The sequence below is a fragment of the Dendrobates tinctorius genome, unplaced genomic scaffold (assembly GCF_039654945.1).
Source record: "Dendrobates tinctorius isolate UK_male_01 unplaced genomic scaffold, ASM3965494v1 ptg000034l, whole genome shotgun sequence".
NCBI lineage: Eukaryota > Metazoa > Chordata > Amphibia > Anura > Dendrobatidae > Dendrobates > Dendrobates tinctorius.
The window spans coordinates 11229939-11249711 of record NW_027361702.1 but is presented as its reverse complement, the minus strand read 5'-3'; the positions used below and the strand labels follow the sequence as shown (position 1 = coordinate 11249711).

Sequence of the window (19773 nt, the reverse complement as noted above, 5' to 3'; positions counted from 1 at the left end):
TCCCTATGCCATGCAGAACCACCAGTAGTGTATCCAGTACATTACACACTACACCAGTAGTTAAACCCAGACAACAAGTGTTACTCAGGTCTACCCGTACTACACAAGGTATACCACCCATCAGATATCGTATCTAGCTAAGTTTATGTAAATGTTGAAATCGTATATATATATATATATATATATATATATATATATGTAACTGTTTTCAAGTTTTGTGCCTACAGGTAATCTGTAAGAGTTGCCTCTGAATTTTCCAGTTTTTATCTTGTTTTATGGACACTGAACCACATGACTGTGTATGGTCAAAAACTTTCTTTGTAATTAGTTCACCATTTGCCCAGGAATGGACCATGGACATTGATGCTTGGACTTGTCATCATAGGACTATTTTTGAGCATGTGGTTTTTGTACATTTTTCATTTTTCAAAATCTTGTAACCTTCATATTGTTTATATGTTTATATGTTATTCATGTTTTCTTTTTTCAGCCCAGGAGTGCTGACTTGCACTAGGGGTGTTAGGAGTCAGATTTCTGCCCTCGCTATGCAGGAATCAAGACCCTCACATTCTGCAGTCTCCTGCTCTTTGTCTACTGCAGAGGAGATTGCAGAGGAGATTGCTTTGCAGCAACTCTCTCCGGAGGCTAAGTCCTTCGTTCCATCCTCTGAGCATGCCCGTGGGACAATCTCCCATTGGCGTTCAGGAGTCAGGTGCTCAGGTCCTGCTCCTGATTCCATTGGTTCAGCTCAGAGTTCTGGAGACTTCCGGAAGGTCCCGTTTGCTATAAAAAGTGCGCATGGCTGTTTCGCCATGCGCTAGTATAGTCAAACTTGCTGCTGTGTGTATGTTGATGGTTGCATGTTCTGGTGAATGACTCAATTGAAACCCCATTCCTTTGATAATACGAATGTGTGAGGGATTGAGTTTAGCCAGTACCAGTGCCAGCGCCAGCGCGCTATTGCTCCACGGACACACCTGCTAGCATCCAACATCGCGCCTGCGCTATTTGCAGTGTTACACTGCGGTATTCTCTACGCCGCGCTGCTGTAGCAGCTTTAACGTGCGTTTGCAGTTGCAACGCTAGGCACACGAGTATTACGGTAGGTCTAGACGGAGTTAGTGCCGTCATCTAGGGTTTCTCCTGTGACCAATTACCGCGTGTGCGTCACTGAGTCCCTGTGCCTCTAACAGGCTCAGCATCATTATAATTTTCCTTTGTGTTATAATAGCTCTGTGAGTACAACAGAGTTTGCTTGGTGCACCTGGGTGGCATTTAACCCTGTGCACACTACCGCCAGATTGCTCTGCCACCACCTAGCAGCGGTTTTAACAACTACCGCATGGTGGACCCTGAGCTGCGAACGCATTTTATTTATATTTTTTATTTAGTGTGTTCTGCCACTCATAACAAGGGGGGAATGTGGCGCCACCAGGAGTATGGCCGCCACAGTGGCTTTGCCTTCCTCCAGGGAGGGTAATGCCAGGCTTGGAAGCAGTGAAGGGTCTCTCTAGCAGTTAATCTATACATGCAACACAGTTCCACTCCAGGCCAGCAGGGGGGACTCTGAACCGGAATTGAAGGGAGGAGTGCTCTCTGAGGGCCAAGAGGAAGGAGTGGTCAGTTAGTGTGAGGAGGGCCACATGTGTAGACGTGTGGAGAGAAACTGGAGGTTGACCTGAGGAAAGAGAGCTCCCTCACAGCGAGAGCGCCTGAACTGGAGCCTGGTCTCCACGGTTGTACGGATACTAATGGTCCTGCAACAGACACCAGAGGAGTAGGAGGCTGTAAATGCCCTACCCCCATCTAAGACTCGGAGGCACAACAGCACGGAGTGAGCCAAGAGAGGAATAGCGGCTACAGCTGTCTGCCATACGAGGAGTGCTAGCAGAAGAGAATTAGGAGGAACTTCAGTGTAACTCAGTACTAGGAGCACTTCATTCAAATAAGCGCTAAGAAGGAGACTGCACAGCCCATCTGCTGAGAGAGAATCCCTGAGCTGCTTCCAGGCTAGCCTGCTCCGGTACCATCTGTAATCAGGACCCTGGACTGTATTTATCAAGTAAAGGTACAGAAATTGCACCCTGCTGTGTCTTTGTCTGCTTCCTACCCTTCCGGCACCAACCACATCTACACTGTCCTGGGACTACAGCTTCACCTGTGGGGAGCTTTTACATCTTTGCTGCACCATACCATCAGTCCCAGAGGATCTGCATGCAGTGTCGGCTTAACATCTCACTTGCCGAACACCACAGGTGGTGTCACAAACTATTCATTTAATGCATTCCACCATTCAAACTTCCCCTATTAATTGGGCGCCCAGGGCCACGGACCGGGTCACCGCTGCTGTGACACATCCCGCCGACACCGGCCCGGTACCGAGTACCCCACAGCCCTGGGAGGTCGACCCATATGCACAACAGACTGTGAATAAAGCTTTGGAACTACATGCCCTGGTGTCCTCCGCTTATTCCTGCGCCAATCCACTCGGCACTTCTACATCTCTGTGCTGAACACTGCACCCTCTTCCTCAACATCTATTACACTGCCCTGGGACTACAGCCCTGCCTGTGGAGGGCTACACCATCATTGCTGCACCACACCATCTGTCCCAGAGGATCTGTCTGCAGCATCGGCTTAACATCTTCATTGCCGAACACCACAGGTGGCGTCACGAATCATTCACTAATAAACTTTAATCATCATCCACACATTCAACATTCCCCTTTTACAATGGATGCCCAGGGCCATGGACCAGGTCACCGCTGCCGTGACATCTCCCATTGAACTCCACGGGCCCGGTAGCGAGTACCCCACAGCCCTGGCATGGCGAGGTCGATCCACAATCATCTCTCACAAGCTCTTTGATCTGAGGACCAACAAATACCCCTTCCTTCAGTTTTGCTTGTGAAATGCTGGAGAATTTCTGTGAAATGTACTGGAACCCTTGTGAATTAGTTTTTGCCATGGCTTTCAAATCCCAAATTTATTTGTAGTGCAGGAAGAAAGATTTTTGATGGAGCAACTAAAGGATTATGCTGAACACTGTCTCTACCTGGAGCATAGATGTTTCTCTGTCCGCAAGCACGATGAACATAATGCTCTACTGTATTTCTATTGTCCCATAAACACAAGAAACAACAATATTTTGTGAAACCTCCCTGCATTCCCATTAGCAGACCAATCGCTTTCAAATCTCTGACAGATTTTCATAACTTTCCTTTAGATGACATGAGTGCGCAATAGGGATTGATGGTATCATATTTACATTGTGAAGCAACACTGCTTTCAAACTTCTCTGGGATGAGTCAATAAACAATCACCAATCTGCAACAAAATGCAGTTCTTCAAAAAGGCCATTCACATTGTTACAGTACACTATTGGTCCATCAACTGTGTAAAATTGTGTTAAAGTGTTACTTCTGTTTCGGTAATAACACACTTTGACACCTGTCAGGAACACCGTACTGCACTTGCTCAGTGAGCCAGTGCACGTGTCCTGAGTACAAAAACAGTGCTCAAAGATACCTGTGGAGCGGGGCAGCAGCGGTTACGATGCGTACTTCAGACGATCAGGACCTGAAGCACGTGACTGCTGGGGGTGTGACCGAAGCTCCACAGAGCTAGGAGCTGCAGAGAAACTCCTAAAAAGGTAACTACGGGACAAGTTACCAAGGGGCATAGACATTGACGTAAACCAGATCGAGCCTGGTCAAAGCACAAAGCACGAGATAGCAGGACAGTACCAAAGGGTTAGACAGAGCGAATAGTCAGGACGTAGCAATAGATCAGAAAACCAGAACGGGCAATGGACGGTACAATAGGGACAAAGTGTAATGGAGTAACAATAGCCAAGCCAGGAGATCAGAACCAGAGAAGACAATAGTACCAAAATGAGAGACGGAGTACAGAGTGAGGGGACAGACCGGGTCATACACAGGAATCAAACAAGCAATGCAGTATACACGCACACCAGGGGGGTCAGACACACAGCCAGAATAACAGTATAGCTGACAAGGAATCCTAGTCTGGAGTGAGTATAAATACCCCTCCCAGATCCAAAGAGAGGCCGGCAAAAGTTAACCCTGTGAGAACAGGACATTAACTATGTCCAAACCATGACACACCATCATGAGGAACACTCTTCTGTTTCAACCTTGATGCAAGAAGTTTAGCTTTATCTTTTGACAATGAAAGGTCTCTGATGAGATCATTTAATTCATGTTGAGGAAAGCATTCTGGCTGCTCGGCTGCTCCATCAGGTACATACTCATCTTTACTTGAGGTCTCCATGTCTTTGCCAGTAGCTTCAGCTCCATAGTCTTCATATTCTACTTCACTGTCATCCAATCTAGGCAACGGTGGTACAGGAACTGGCAAGGTACCATCATGTGGAACTGGCCTAATCGCAGATTCAAGTTCAGGGTAATTAATTTTACGTTTGTTCTTTGTAGAAAAGCCCTTCAGTTTGACAAAACAAAAGTAGAAGTCATCACTATGATTTTGGGTTCTCTCAAAATCATAGGAACATCAAATGGCATAGCCACTTTCCTCATATTCATCCAGTCACGAAGACCATTTGAACAACTTGAGCATATCACATGAGGGGCCCAGCTTTTGTCTTGATCACCAAGTGGACATTTAAAGTACTTCTGGTTCATCTTATTAATATCATTCATGAGTGATTGAACGTACTTGGCCTTTTGGTGTAAAAGAACCACACACAGCAGATTCTGTTCGGATGATTGATACACTGTCGGGGCATTTTTCTCCTTTAAATCAGATCAAACAGTAGAGTAAGATCAGTTCAATGGTGGTGACAAACTAATAAAAAAATCCATTGAGCCAACTGATTATATGTAGATATTTCCCCAGAGATGACAGAGGCAGCTTGTATTTAGAACTGATTTTACTGGAATTAATCTGGTAGATAACTACTGTATATACAGTTGTGAGGTAAATGGGTCAGCCTACTCCTTACAGATGAACATTTGCAGACAGGCAGTTTCTCAGTGTGATATTGGCTGCTTTCAGGTTCTCTCTCTGTGGAGACCCTCACTCAGTTACACCTCAGTAGCTGAGCTGTTTTCTTCCCTCTGAGGCAACTTCCCCCCCAGAAATGCAGTGAAAATCCTCTCACAATGGCGGCTGTCCTCCGCCTTCCCTTCTATCTCCCTGTGGCAGGGCTCAGATCCCTGTAGAGGCCTGTCTCCTGTCAGAGTCTCACATACCAGTCTGTGCTGCCATCACCATCCTTTTCTAACTGACTCAAATCTTACCGCCTCATAACAGTTAGCTCCTCCCCATAACATGTGACTTTCCGAGAAGCAGTCATTGGTTGACTGCACTGTCTATACTCCTTCCCATAAAACTCACTAAAACCTTTATTAATGTTTTCCCTGTAAGAAAATTCACAATTAAATAAGACAAGCAAAGAAAAGGGAATAACAGGGAAAACCACATACATTGAAAATGCAGAAATAACGTAATAACAAAAGTACTTCTATCTCAGATACTTTATGTGATAGAGCAAAACTAAGCATATTCTTGGGATCAGCACATCAAACTCCATAAAACAGACATATTACCTTTGCTGATGATTTTTTGTGGTGACCAGTGATTGAAAACGGTCTTGCTGAACGTTCTCAACAAACATAGTGTAGAAATATGACAGTATCACAACAGATCAGCTTTACTGGACGGTGCTTTCTTACCTAACTGGTTCCTGATTTACCTGGACCCATCGCCAGCAGTGCGAAAAAAGGTGAAACATTGTCCAGTGTCTGCAAAATGAGAGAAGATGTGAGCAATGTACAGTGCTTCAAAACAAGATTTAGACTACGAGCATCTGCTGTGCTTTCCACTTAACCCCTTTCTGCCATTGGACGTACTATCCCATCCATGTGCCCTGGGACGTAATGCCCAAGGACGGGACAGTACGTCATACGAGGGGAGCGCCGCTGATCGCTGCCGGGTGTCAGCTGATTATCACAGCTGACACACGGCACTTTGTGTCAGGGGTGGTTACGGACCGCCCTCGGCACATTAACCCCTGGCACACTGCGATCAAACATGATCGCAGTGTAATGGGGGCATAGGAGAGAAGCACGCAGGGAGGGGACTCCCTCCGTGCTTCCCTGCAACCCCCGGAGCAGCGCGATGTGGTGCGTCGCTCCGAGGGTCTCCTCTCTGAAGGCCCCTGTGGCCATATCTGGGGGCCTTGAGAGGAGCGGCTTCCACAGTGCCTACTGAGAGCAGGCACGAGGAAGCCTGAAGCAGCGCCTATCAGATCGCTGATCTGACAGAGTGCTGTCTAAACTGTTAGATCAGTGATCTGACACCTTATAGTGATGTCCCCACCTGGGACAATATAATAAAGTAAAAAAAAAAAAAAACAAGTGTAAAAATAATTTATAAAAAATTCCCAAATAAATTAAAAAAAAATTCCCCAATAAATTCTTTTTTTTGCTAATACAAACAACGATGAAAATGCACATATTTAGTATCGCCGCATCCATAACGGCCTGCCCTATAAAACTGTCCCACTAGCTAACCCCTTCAGTTAACCCCTTCAAAAAGAGAAGCAAAAAAAAACAATGCTTTATCATCATACCGCCGAACAAAAAGTTCAATAACGCGCAATCAAAAAGACAAATATAAAATAAACATAGTACCGCTGAAAACGTCAACTTGTCCTGCAAAAAATGAGCCACCACACAGCGTCATCAGCAAAAAAATAAAGAATTTATAGCTCACAGAATAAAATTGTTTTCATTGCATAAACGCGCCAAAACATAAAAAACGACATAAATGAGGTATGTGTTATGATTGGGTCACCGAGGAGGAAAGCAAGACCAAGCTAAGCCAAAGAAAACCAGAGAGGTTGGTAACTAAGTGGATTGCAGACCCCTGATCCTATCCACACAACTAGCAGTAGCCGTGGAGAGCATACCTACGATGATTCTAGATGCCTCGACACAGCCAGAGGACTAAATAAGCCTAAAGCAAGAAAAGGTGAAATCTAAACTGCCCCAAAGCAGACCCCAAAGGAATAGATAGTCCCCAAACATATATTGTCTGTGAGACAAGATGAAAACATAAACACAGGTAGGAAAATAGGCTGAGCACACACCTACTAGAAAGGACAGGAAAGGAAAGAGAATGTCTGCAATCACGCCAAAAAACCCTGCAAAAATGTCCAACACTTCTGATAGCAAAAAAACCCTGAAGTCACTAGACTTCACCCACTATATCAGCACTCTGGCATATTCTGAAAACAGAGCAAAAAGAGGCCAATCTAATAAGGGACAAAAAGAAAACTGGCACAAACAGTAACATAAGGGTGGAAATTCAGCACAGCCCTAGCCGGGGCTGGCTGACCACACAAAACTGAATAGACAAAACAAAATGAAATGTGAACAATAGCAAAGAACACATAGCTTGAGAATGCAGTGACTGAACTGGAAACTAAGACCTCAGGAGGCAGGAAAAATCACCAGCAGGGATAGAGGGAGTCAGCTGTCTTAAATCCAGTCAGAGACTTCAGATGTCCAATCGTCGTCCTCATTATCAGGTGGCAGGTCTCTAAGTTAATTAGATCAGCTTCATTACCTCCTGCAACCACCAGAGGGAGCCCGGAAAGAGACCTCACGACTCCTCTGTCAATACAACCAGTTCCACCACCCTCACCAGCAACCAGAGGTAGACCAGAAAGTGAATTCACAACAGTACCCCCCCTTGAGGAGGGGTCACCGATCCCTCAACCACGCCACCAGGCTGATCAGGATGGGCCCGGTGAAAAGCACGAACCAATCTATTGGCATGAATGTCAGAAGCAGAGACCCAAGAATTATCCTCCAGGCCATAACCCTTCCATTTGACCAAGTACTGGAGTCTCCGTCTAGCCAAACGAGAATCCAATTTTTTCTCTACCTCATATTCCACATTGCCTTTAACCAATACAGGGTCAGGAGGTGCCGCCACAGGAACTACTGGCTCAACAAACCTCTTCAACAGAGATTTATGAAACACCTTATGGATCTTAAACGTAACTGGAAGAGCCAATCGAAACGAAACAGGATTATGAATCTCCAAAATCTTATAAGGTCCAATAAATCTTGGCTTGAACTTTGGAGATGCAACCTTCATAGAAATATTCTTTGATGACAACCAAACCATATCACCCACTTTAAACCGGGGACCAATGGTCCTATGCCAGTTGGAAAACCGCTGGGCCTTTTCCTGAGAGAGGGACAACTTATCCACCACTTGGTCCCAAATCTGCTGCATTCTCTCTACCACAGTGTCCACACTTGGGCAGGCTGAAGATTCCACTTGCCCTGAAGAAAATCGAGGATGGAACCCAAAGTTACAGAAAAAGGGTGACATCAAAGTGGCAGAACTAGCTCTATTGTTTAGCGCGAATTTGGCCAAAGGCAAAAATGAGACCCAGTCATCCTGATCAGCAGATATAAAACATCTTAAATAGGACTCGAAAGTCTGGTTTGTTCTCTCAGTCTGCCCATTGGTCTGAGGATGAAACGCAGAGGAGAAAGATAACTGAATTCTCAGATTGGAACAAAAGGCTTTCCAGAATCTGGAAACAAACTGGACTCCTCTGTCTGACACCATGTTCTCAGGAATCCCATGCAACCGAACCACCTGTTGCAAAAACAAGGGCACCAACTCTGAGGAAGGCGGCAACTTGGGAGTGGTACAAGATGGACCATCTCAGAAAATCTATCACAATTCACCCAGATAACAGTCATTCTCTGAGAGACAGGAAGATCAGAAATAAAATCCATTGAGATATGGGTCCATGGCCTCTTGGGCACCGGCAGGGGCATCAGCAACCCACTAGAACGAGAACAGGGTTTAGACCGAGAACAAGTCCCACAGGACTGCACAAAATTCCTAACATCACGAAATAAGGCAGGCCACCAAAAAGACCGACTCACCAAATCTCTGGTACCAAAAATACCTGGATGACCAGCCAATGTGGAGCAATGAATTTCAGACATTACTCTCTTCCTCCACTGGTCAGGAACATACAATTTTCCCATAGGCCAACGCTCAGGTTTGTCCTCCTGAAATTCCTCCAGGGGGCGTCTCAAGTCGGACGAGATGGCAGAAAGAACTACCCCCTCACCTAGGTTGGTAGTAGGCTCGGTCACAATAAGAGAATCCGCAAAGAAACTCCTAGAAAGGGCGTCTGCCTTAACATTCTGAGTGCCCGGAAGAAAAGAGACCACAAAATTAAAATGCGTGAAAAACAAGGCCCAGCTAGCCTGTCTAGGATTCAAGCGTTTGGCCGATTCAAGATAAATCAAATTCTTGTGGTCGGTGAGGACCACAACTTGATGTCTAGCTCCCTCCAACCAATGTCTCCACTCTTCAAATGCCCATTTCATGGCCAACAATTCCCGATTCCCCACGTCATAGTTACGTTTAGATGGGGAGAATTTTCGAGAAAAGAAGGCACAGAGATTCATTTTAGACGTCACCGGATATTTTTGGGACAAAACAGCTCCTGCACCAATCTCAGAAGCATCTAACTCCACCTGAAATGGAAGTGAGACATCAGGTTGCCGTAGAACCGGAGCAGAAGTGAATCTCCGCTTAAGCTCCTGAAATGCCGAGACAGCCTCTGGAGACCAATTCAGCACATCAGCGTCCTTCTTGGTCAGATCAGTCAGTGGTTTGACAATACCAGAAAAATTACCTATAAATTAAGATAAAAATTAGCAATACCCCAAAACTTCTGGAGAGCCTTCAAAGAAGTGGGCTGAACCCAATCATAAATGGCCTGTACCTTGGCTGGATCCATTTCAATAGCCAACGGAGACAAAATAAATCCAAAAAATGAAATCCTCTGTACACCAAAGAGGCATTTCGATCCCTTAAAATACAGGGAATTTTCCCTCAAAATCCGGAACACAGTCCGGACATGTTCCACATGAGTATCCCAATCACTGGAAAAGATCAAAATATCATCCAGATAAATGATCAAAAACTTATCCACAACGTCCCGGAAAATATCATTCATAAAGGATTGGAAGACAGAAGGGGCATTAGTGAGCCCAAAAGGCATCACCAGGTACTCAAAATGTCCCTCCGGAGTATTAAACGCCATTCATCCCCGTGCTTGATGCGAATAAGATTATACGCCCCCCTGAGGTCATGCTTGGTAAACCAGCAGGCACTTTTAACTCTGGAAAATAAATCAGAAATCAGGGGTAATGGGTACTGATATTTAACCGTAATTTTGTTAAGGGAATGATAGTCAATACAAGGCCTTAATGAACCATCTTTCTTGGTCACAAAAAAACTCAGCCCCTTAGGGTGAAGAAGATGGTCTAATATAATTCTTCTCCAATGACTCCTTGATATAAGATCGCATAGCATCATATTCAGGTACCGATAAGATGAAAAGCCGACCCTTGGGAAATTTAAACCCGGGCATCAACTCAATTGCACAGCCATAACTCCTATGAGGAGGCAAAGACGCAGACCTACTCTCACTAAATACATCAGAAAAATCGGCCAAATAATCAGGAATATCATGAGACTGAGGAGAGGTGGAGAAAACAGGAGTGTCCCTAAGAACAACCCCAACTCACCACAGACACAGATTTCCAATCCAAAACTGGATTATCAGTTTGCAGCCAGGGAAAACCCAGAACAATAGTATCATGCAAATTGTGCAGCACCAAAAATTTACAATTTTCTTGGTGGTCTGGGGGGACCTGCATTATCACCTTGGTCCAAAACTGAGGTTTATTCTCCGCCAAAAGGAGTAGCATCAATACCCCTCAAAGGAATAGGCGTCCGCAGAGCTTTCATGGGAAAACCACAACATTTAGCAAAGTCCAAATCCATCAGATTCAAAGCTGCTCCTGAATCTACAAAAGCCTTAGCGGAAAATGTGGATAAGGAGCAGATCAGAGTAATTGCCAAAAGGAACTTAGGTTGTGCACTGCCCACAGCAAATGTGTGTGGAAAACATTTCTCTCATTTACGGCAGACAGAAATAGTATGAGAGGTGTCTCCACAGAAAAAATACAGCTTATTACGCCTTCTAAACTCCTGACGTTGTGCCCTAGACAAAACCCTATCACATTGCATGGGTTCAGACGTTTGTTCAGAAGGCGGCAATGCCTCTTGTGTAGTTTTACGTTCACTTAACACGCCAATCAACTTGAATGGCTAATGACATAGAATCATCAAGACCAGAGGGAACAGGAAATCCCACTATAACATCTTTTACGGTTTCTGATAAACTCTTCCGAAAGAGGGCTGTGAAGGCACCATCATTCCATGTAATAAGGAGCACCCACTTTCAGAATTTTTGAAAGTATAACTCTGCAGAATCCTGACCCTGGTTCAATGCCAATAGGGTTTTCTCAGCTTGATCAATAGCATTAGGTTCATCATACAACAACCCCAAGGCTTGAAAAAATGCGTCCACATTAGTCAGAATAGGATTTTCAGGTGTCAGAGAAAAAGCCCAATCCTGGGGATCGCCGTGCAGCAAGGAGATGACAATTTTAACCTGCTGCACAGAGCTCCCCGATGAGTTAGGCTTCAAGGCAAGAAATAATTTACAATTATTCTGTTACACCGCTCCGCCATACTCACCCGGCCTCCGCTCCCACGCCGCAGCCTCTCTCCACCCGACGGCCGCGGCGGTCACCTGAGACAGACCCGCGACCGATGCCTTCCCTGCATGCTATGCGCATGCGCCATAGGCCGCGGCCGCGCCTCCTTCCTGCTTCTTATGCTCCGGCTGTGCCCTGACCCGGAAGCACATTTGGACCAATGGCTGACCAGACGGGGCCATATCAGGCCGCTTCCCCCTGAGGGAGGCGCCTGATCGTTGTGTTTCCTGACACTCTGGCCTCGCTCCATCGTGCACACTCTGCTCCTGCAGTTCCTGTCTCGGCTGCTCCTCACAGCAGCTTCTCAGTCCTGCTACCCGTGTTCCTGTCGTCCTACTCCAGTCCTGCCTTGTGTTTCTGCCGTCCTACTCCAGTCCTGCCTTCACTGTTCCTGCCGTCCTACTCCAGTCCTGCCTTCACTGTTCCTGCCGTCCTACTCCAGTCCTGCCTTGTGTTCCTGCCGTCCTACTCCAGTCCTGCCTTCACTGTTCCTGCCGTCCTACTCCAGTCCTGCCTTGTGTTCCTGCCGTCCTACTCCAGTCCTGTCTTCAGTGCTCCTGCCGTCCTACTCCAGTCTCAGTCTTACTCCGGTCCATCCTGAGCCGCCCCTCTCGGTACCGGCTACCGTGGTACTCGAACCCCTGGGCCTGCTCCTAACGGTCCCTGTATAGGGGTCGGTTCCACCTGGCAGCTCGCCCGGGGTCCCTCGGTGCCACGGTCCAGAGGGTCCACTCTCGGAGCTCCCGCTCCTGACCACCCACACTAACAGTACGATCAGGCCATGGACTCCGCCGGTACTACGGCTGCTACCCAGAAAGAGTTGCTATTCCTACGGGAGAATCAGGGGCGCATTATGTCAATCATGAAGTCGATAGACACCCGTTTGTCGGCCTTACAGGTGGCCGATCCTGGAAATGCCACTCAGCTGGCCAGTCTCCAACAGGAGCTGGGCCAGCAGCAAGATACTCAAACCCACATTTTGTCCTACATGGCCTCCTTTGATAGTCGCTTGTCGGCCCTCCAGGCTGCCGCTGCAGTGCCGACTCCTCCCCCTGCGTCTGCTGCTCATCCGATGCCCCGCCTCGCCAAGCCGCCTCGTTTCACCGGGGATCCCAAGCTCTGTAGGGGGTTCTTAAATCAGTGTAGTCTCCACTTTGAATGGCTGCCGCAGCAATATCCCTCGGACCGGGCCAAAGTGGCCTTCATCATGTCCCATCTGGAGGGAGAGGCCCTTTCTTGGGTAAACCCGCTCTGGGAACGTGACGACCCGGTCGTTTCGAGTCTCCCGGTTTTCCTGGATACGTTTCGTAAGGTTTTCGATGAGCCGGGCCGGTTAGCCTCTCTCACTGAGTCACTCTTTAACTTACACCAGGGCTCTCTCACGGTCGGACAGTACGCTATTCGCTTTCGCACTATTTCCTCTGAGCTCGGCTGGAATAACGCAGCTTTGGTGGGGGCATTCTGGCGCGGTCTTTCTAGTAAAATAAAGGATGAACTCGCTGGTCGAGATACCCCGTCCACCTTAGAGGACCTTATCTCGCATTGACCTGCGCTTCCTGGAGCGCGCTCGGGAGTCAGTGAGAGACAGGCGCTCCTCCAGGTCAGTTCCTCCTTTCACTCAGTCGGCCAGCTCACGTTCAGTCGGATCTTCTTCCCTCTCTTCGGGTGAGCCCATGCAGATAGATCATCTCAGGTTGGCCGAGTTACGTCAGAGAGAGAGACGGGCACAAGGTCTGTGCCTCTATTGCGGTCATTCGTCACACTATATCCGCACCTGTCCTAAGAGACAGGGAAACGACTCCACCTAGGTCAGGTAAGAGAGGCCTTCCTAGGTGATGATGATGATTCCTCTCAACCCCTTACGATTTCTGTGCTTTTGGTTTCAGGAGGGAGGCGTGGTTCCGAGGTGGCCTACGTGGATTCGGGCTCAGCGGGTAACTTCATTCGGCCGGAAGAGGTAGACAAATACCAAATTCCTGTAGTCACTCTATCTAACCCAATTCAGATTGCCACCGTGGATGGCAAACCGCTACAGGTGACCGTCACCTTGGTCACTGAAGACGTGGAATTGCAAATCGGAGCCTTACATCGAGAGAAGATAGCCTTTTACGTTTTACCTAAGCTCTCTCATGCCATTCTACTCGGTCTTCCATGGTTAAGGACTCATCAGCCTGTTCTCGACTGGTCTTCTGGGGAGATACTCCGCTGGGGGCACCCGTGCCAAGCTCGCTGTCTGACTCCTGTCCGCCTGGCGGCCGCTCCACGGCCACCTCCAGACCTCCCGGGTCTTCCTCCAGCTTACAGCTCCTACGCCGATGTTTTTGATAAGAAGGAAGCAGAGGTCCTCCCTCCACACCGGCCGTTTGACTGCCCAATTGAACTTGTTTCTGGTTCAACCCCCCCAAGGGGCAGAATCTACCCTCTGTCTCCCGTGGAGACCACCGCCATGTCCGAGTACGTCCGAGAGAACCTCGCCAAAGGCTTTATACGGAAATCCTCTTCGCCCGCGGGAGCCGGGTTCTTCTTCGTCAAAAAGAAGGACGGGACTCTACGGCCATGCATTGACTATAGGGGCTTGAATGAGATTACCATCAAGAACAGGTACCCTCTTCCACTCATTCCGGAACTGTTTGACCGTCTCAGAGGGGCTCGGGTCTTTACCAAGCTGGACCTCAGAGGAGCCTACAATCTGGTCCGTATCCGTGCAGGTGACGAGTGGAAGACCGCTTTCAACACTCGAGATGGCCATTACGAGTACCTGGTCATGCCCTTCGGTCTTTGCAATGCTCCTGCAGTCTTTCAAGAGTTCGTCAACGAGATCTTCCGGGATCTCTTGTACTCCTGTGTGGTCGTGTACTTAGACGACATCCTCGTCTTCTCGCCGGACCTCTCGTCCCACAGAAAGAGTGTCCGCCTGGTGATTCAGCGTCTTCGGGAGAACCGTCTGTATGCAAAGATCGAGAAATGTCTCTTCGAACAGACCTCTCTGCCATTTCTGGGATACATTATCTCCGACGCTGGTCTAAGGATGGATCCCAAGAAGTTGTCTGCCATCCTCAAATGGCCTCGCCCCGTCGGATTAAAGGCGATACAACGATTCCTCGGGTTCGCCAACTATTACCGGCAATTTGTCTCCCACTTCTCCGCGATCACAAGACCCATTTCTGTGCTCACCCGTAAAGGGTCTACTTCCAAGGATTGGTCTCCTGAGGCAGAGGAGGCCTTTCTGTCCCTAAAACGGGCTTTCTCCACGGCTCCGGTCCTGCATCGCCCTGAGAGCGATCGACCTTTTGTACTCGAGGTGGACGCTTCCTCGACTGGTGCCGGGGCGGTGCTGTCCCAGAGAACCGCCTCCGGTCGCCTGCACCCTTGTGGCTTCTTCTCGAAGGCCTTTTCTCCATCCGAGTGTAACTACTCGATCGGTGACCGGGAACTTTTGGCCATCAAGTTGGCCTTGGAGGAATGGCGCCACCTCCTGGAAGGAGCTGTCCATCCTTTTGTCATCTTCTCGGACCACAAGAATCTGGCCTATCTCCAGTCTGCCCAGAGACTAAACCCTCGCCAGGCCAGATGGTCTTTATTTTTTGCCCGATTTGATTTCGAGCTCCGATTCCGTCCCGGCAGCAAGAATTCCAAAGCCGACGCCCTGTCCAGGGTCTTCCAACCACACGAATCCACGGAGGAACCGTCACATATCATTGATCCCACTAGGATCATCACCGTGGCTCCAGTGAACTGGCTTACTCCTCCGCCTGGCAAGACGCTTGTGCCAGAGAATCTCAAGCAAAAGGTTCTTCTATGGGGGCACTCCTCCAAACTGGCCGGCCATGCCGGAACTAAGAAGACCCTTGATCTTATCAAACGTCACTACTGGTAGCCCTCACTTCGCCAAGATGTACTCGATTTTGTGGCTTCTTGTCCATCCTGTGCAAAGAACAAGGTACCACGGAGATCTCCGTCTGGCTTGTTGCTTCCGTTGCCTGTCCCTAGGGTTCCTTGGGAGAACATCGCCATGGATTTCATCACCGACCTACCCTGCTCTGCGGGCTGCTCAGTCATTCTGGTGGTGGTGGATCGTTTTTCCAAGATGGCTCACTTCATCCCTCTGCCCGGTCTTCCCTCAGCGCCGGAGCTGGCCGAGATCTTCATTCATCAAGTCTTCAGGCTTCATGGACTACCTCGACGCATTGTGTCTGACCGAGGGGTTCAGTTTACCTCCAAGTTCTGGCGTTCGCTTTGTAAGCTTATGAACGTTTCCCTCGACTTCTCCTCGGCCTACCATCCACAGTCCAACGGACAAGTAGAGCGTACCAACCAGACGCTTACGGGATACTTACGCCACTTCTCTAACGCCCACCAGAACGATTGGGTCAGCTTACTCCCCTGGGCAGAGTTCGCTTATAACAACCATGCTGGTGAGTCTTCGGCCAAGTCTCCGTTTTTCATTGTTTTTGGCAGACATCCTGGTGTCCCTCTTCCGATAACCCCTGCCTCTGAGGTACCCGCGGCCAATGCCTTGTCCTCGGAATTTTCTAAGATTTGGGCAGAGACCAACACATCACTCAAGAGATCCGCTGATCAGATGAAGAACTATGCAGACAAAAAGAGGTTGGATTCTCCTCCGTATCGTGTTGGCGACAAGGTCTGGCTCTCCTCCAAATTCGTCCGACTAAAACTGCCCTCCTACAAGTTGGGTCCACGCTACATCGGTCCGTTTGAAATTCTGGGACGTATTAACGAAGTTGCCTACAAATTGAGGTTGCCTGCTTCGCTCCGGATCCCGAACACCTTTCACGTCTCTCTCCTGAAGCCTGTGGTGCTGAATCGTTTCCATTCCTCGCTTGATCTTGGTCCTCAGCCGGTGGGTGCCGACGACGTTTTTGAAGTGCAGGACATCCTCGCTGTGAAAAGGGTTAGAGGTAGGACTTTCTTTCTCGTTGATTGGAAGGGCTTTGGTCCTGAGGAGAGATCCTGGGAGCCTCGGGAGAATATTAATGCTCCCCGTATCCTCAAGAGGTTTCTTGTTAATCTCCGGGGGGGGCGGCTTAGGGGAGGGGGTACTGTTACACCGCTCCGCCATACTCACCCGGCCTCCGCTCCCACGCCGCAGTCGCCCTCCGCTCCCACGCCGCAGCCTCTCTCCACCCGACGGCCGCGGCGGTCACCTGAGACAGACCCGCGACCGATGCCTTCCCTGCATGCTATGCGCATGCGCCATAGGCCGCGGCCGCGCCTCCTTCCTGCTTCTTATGCTCCGGCTGTGCCCTGACCCGGAAGCACATTTGGACCAATGGCTGACCAGACGGGGCCATATCAGGCCGCTTCCCCCTGAGGGAGGCGCCTGATCGTTGTGTTTCCTGACACTCTGGCCTCGCTCCATCGTGCACACTCTGCTCCTGCAGTTCCTGTCTCGGCTGCTCCTCACAGCAGCTTCTCAGTCCTGCTACCCGTGTTCCTGTCGTCCTACTCCAGTCCTGCCTTGTGTTTCTGCCGTCCTACTCCAGTCCTGCCTTCACTGTTCCTGCCGTCCTACTCCAGTCCTGCCTTCACTGTTCCTGCCGTCCTACTCCAGTCCTGCCTTGTGTTCCTGCCGTCCTACTCCAGTCCTGCCTTCACTGTTCCTGCCGTCCTACTCCAGTCCTGCCTTGTGTTCCTGCCGTCCTACTCCAGTCCTGTCTTCAGTGCTCCTGCCGTCCTACTCCAGTCTCAGTCTTACTCCGGTCCATCCTGAGCCGCCCCTCTCGGTACCGGCTACCGTGGTACTCGAACCCCTGGGCCTGCTCCTAACGGTCCCTGTATAGGGGTCGGTTCCACCTGGCAGCTCGCCCGGGGTCCCTCGGTGCCACGGTCCAGAGGGTCCACTCTCGGAGCTCCCGCTCCTGACCACCCACGCTAACATATTCTTAAAATTCAAAAATTTAGACCGATCCCCAGAAAACACATCAGGAGTAGGGATTTTTGGTTCAACAGCATGTGATTGAGCGAGATAGGCGGAAATTACCTGCACTTCAGCAGCGAGCTGCTCAACACAATCAGACAATTGCTTAATCTCCATTAAGGAAGAAATCCTCCCACGGCCCCAGAGAAAAAGAGGAAAAAAAATACATATAAAAAAAAAATTCTGACACTTTTTTTTTTTTAACAATTCTTTCCTGCTTTTGATTACCTTAGAATCTGTGGTTTAGGCTGGTGATTCTGCTATGATTGGTTCACCGAGGAGGAATACAAGTCCAAGCTAAGCCACAGAAAACCAGAGAGGTTGATAACTTCAGAAAGGAAATGTAACATCAACTGTTCTTCACTGTCCTATTAAGGGAATAGAAGAATCCAGGATATCTATAAACAGAAAGATAGTGAGGAAACACTTAGCTAACCTAAATGAATTCAAGTCTCCAGGTCCAGATGAATTACACCCCAGAGTACTGAAGGAGATAGCAGAAGAAATTTTTGAACCCCTCTCCATAATCTTTGAAAATTCTTGGAGAACAGGAGAAGTGTCAGAAGACTGGAGAAGAGCAAATGTTGTTCCTATCTTCAAAAAGGGGAAGAAGGTGGACCCAGGCAACTATAGGCCGATGAGTCTGACTTCTATACCAGGAAAGATCTTTGAACAAATTATTAAACAACATGTATGTCAATACCTGGATAAGAATGAAGTGATTAAACAGAGTCAGCATGGGTTTGTAACTAATAAGTCTTGTCAGACTAACTTAATTTCCTTCTACGACGGTATCACTGATTGGGTGGATCAAGGAAATGCTGTAGATATAGTATATCTTGACTTCAGCAAAGCATTTGAGAAAGTCTCTCATACAATCCTAACTGAAAAAATGACTAAGTATGGAATGGACAAGGCAACTGTTAGGTGGATTCATAACTGGCTTAGTGATCGGACCCAAAGAGTGGTCGTAAATGGCTGCACATCCAGTTGGAAGAATGTCTCAAGTGGGGTACCACAGGGCTCTGTCCTGGGCCCTGTATTGTTCAACATCTTTATCAACGATTTAGATGAAGGAATTGAGGGTAAACTGATTAAATTTGCTGATGACTAGAGTTGAGCGATACCGTCCGATACTTCAAAGTATCGTATCGGATGGTATCGGCCGATCTTTAAAAAAAGTATCGGTATCGCCGATTCCGATACCGGAAGTCCCATTCAAGTCTATGGGACTTCCGGTATCGGAATAAGAAAAACCCTTTCCTGCCCTTGTACAGCCTCTCTGGGGTCTGTACGGGCCTTTCGGGGGGCTGTGCCGGCCTGCCAGGGGGTCTGTGCAGGCTCCGGGGGTCTGTGCCGGCCTGCCGGTGGTCTGTGCAGGCTCCGGGGGGCTGTGCTGGCCTGCCGGGGGGCTGTGCCGGCCTGCCGGGGGGCTGTGCAGGCTCCGGGGGGCTGTGCCGGCCTGCCGGGGGGCTGTGCCGGCCTGCCGGGGGGCTGTGCCGGCCTGCCGGGGGGCTGTGCAGGCTCCGGGGGTCTGTGCAGGCATCGTCCGATGGGACTACAAGTCCCATCGGGCGATGCCTGCTACCATGACAGTGATTGACACATTAGCCAATGATGGGACAGTAGTAGTCCCATCATCCGGCTAATGTGTTAAATGTAAAAAAAAAAAAAAAAAAAATACTACATACATACTACATACATACTACATGCATGCTACATACATACTACATGCTACATACATACTACATATATACTACATGCATGCTACATACATACTGCATGCTACATGCATGCTACATACATACTACATACATACTACATGCTACATACATACCACATATATACTACATACATACAATACATTCATACAATACATACATAGACATACAGTACATATAACATAGAGTAACATACTTACCAATACTTGTCACATTGTTCCCCGAAGCCATTGTCTTTCCGGAATAAATATTAACATAACAAACCACAAAAATACTCACCCACGATCCGAAGCAGTCCACGAGTGTGTCCCACGACGATCTTGGGTAGAGAACTGCAGCATCAGATGATGCTGCCGTTCTCTACGGGCTGCAGGAATCCAATGACGGAAGGTAGGTATCCTTCCGCACTGTATTCCTCCGCCACTTAAAAAAAAAAAAGTCCCTAGTCTCACTTTAT

General features: G+C 48.5%; 1 protein-coding gene across 1 annotated transcript in view; it reads right to left on the bottom strand.

Annotated features, from left to right (window-relative positions):
- Positions 1 to 19773, bottom strand: part of ARL13A (ARF like GTPase 13A) — a 224333-nt gene that overhangs the window by 169936 nt on the left and 34624 nt on the right. Inside the window, exon 2 of the mRNA XM_073573174.1 lies at positions 5715 to 5783. Coding sequence (XP_073429275.1) covers positions 5715 to 5783 — 69 coding nt within the window. The remainder of the gene's footprint in view (positions 1 to 5714; positions 5784 to 19773) is intronic.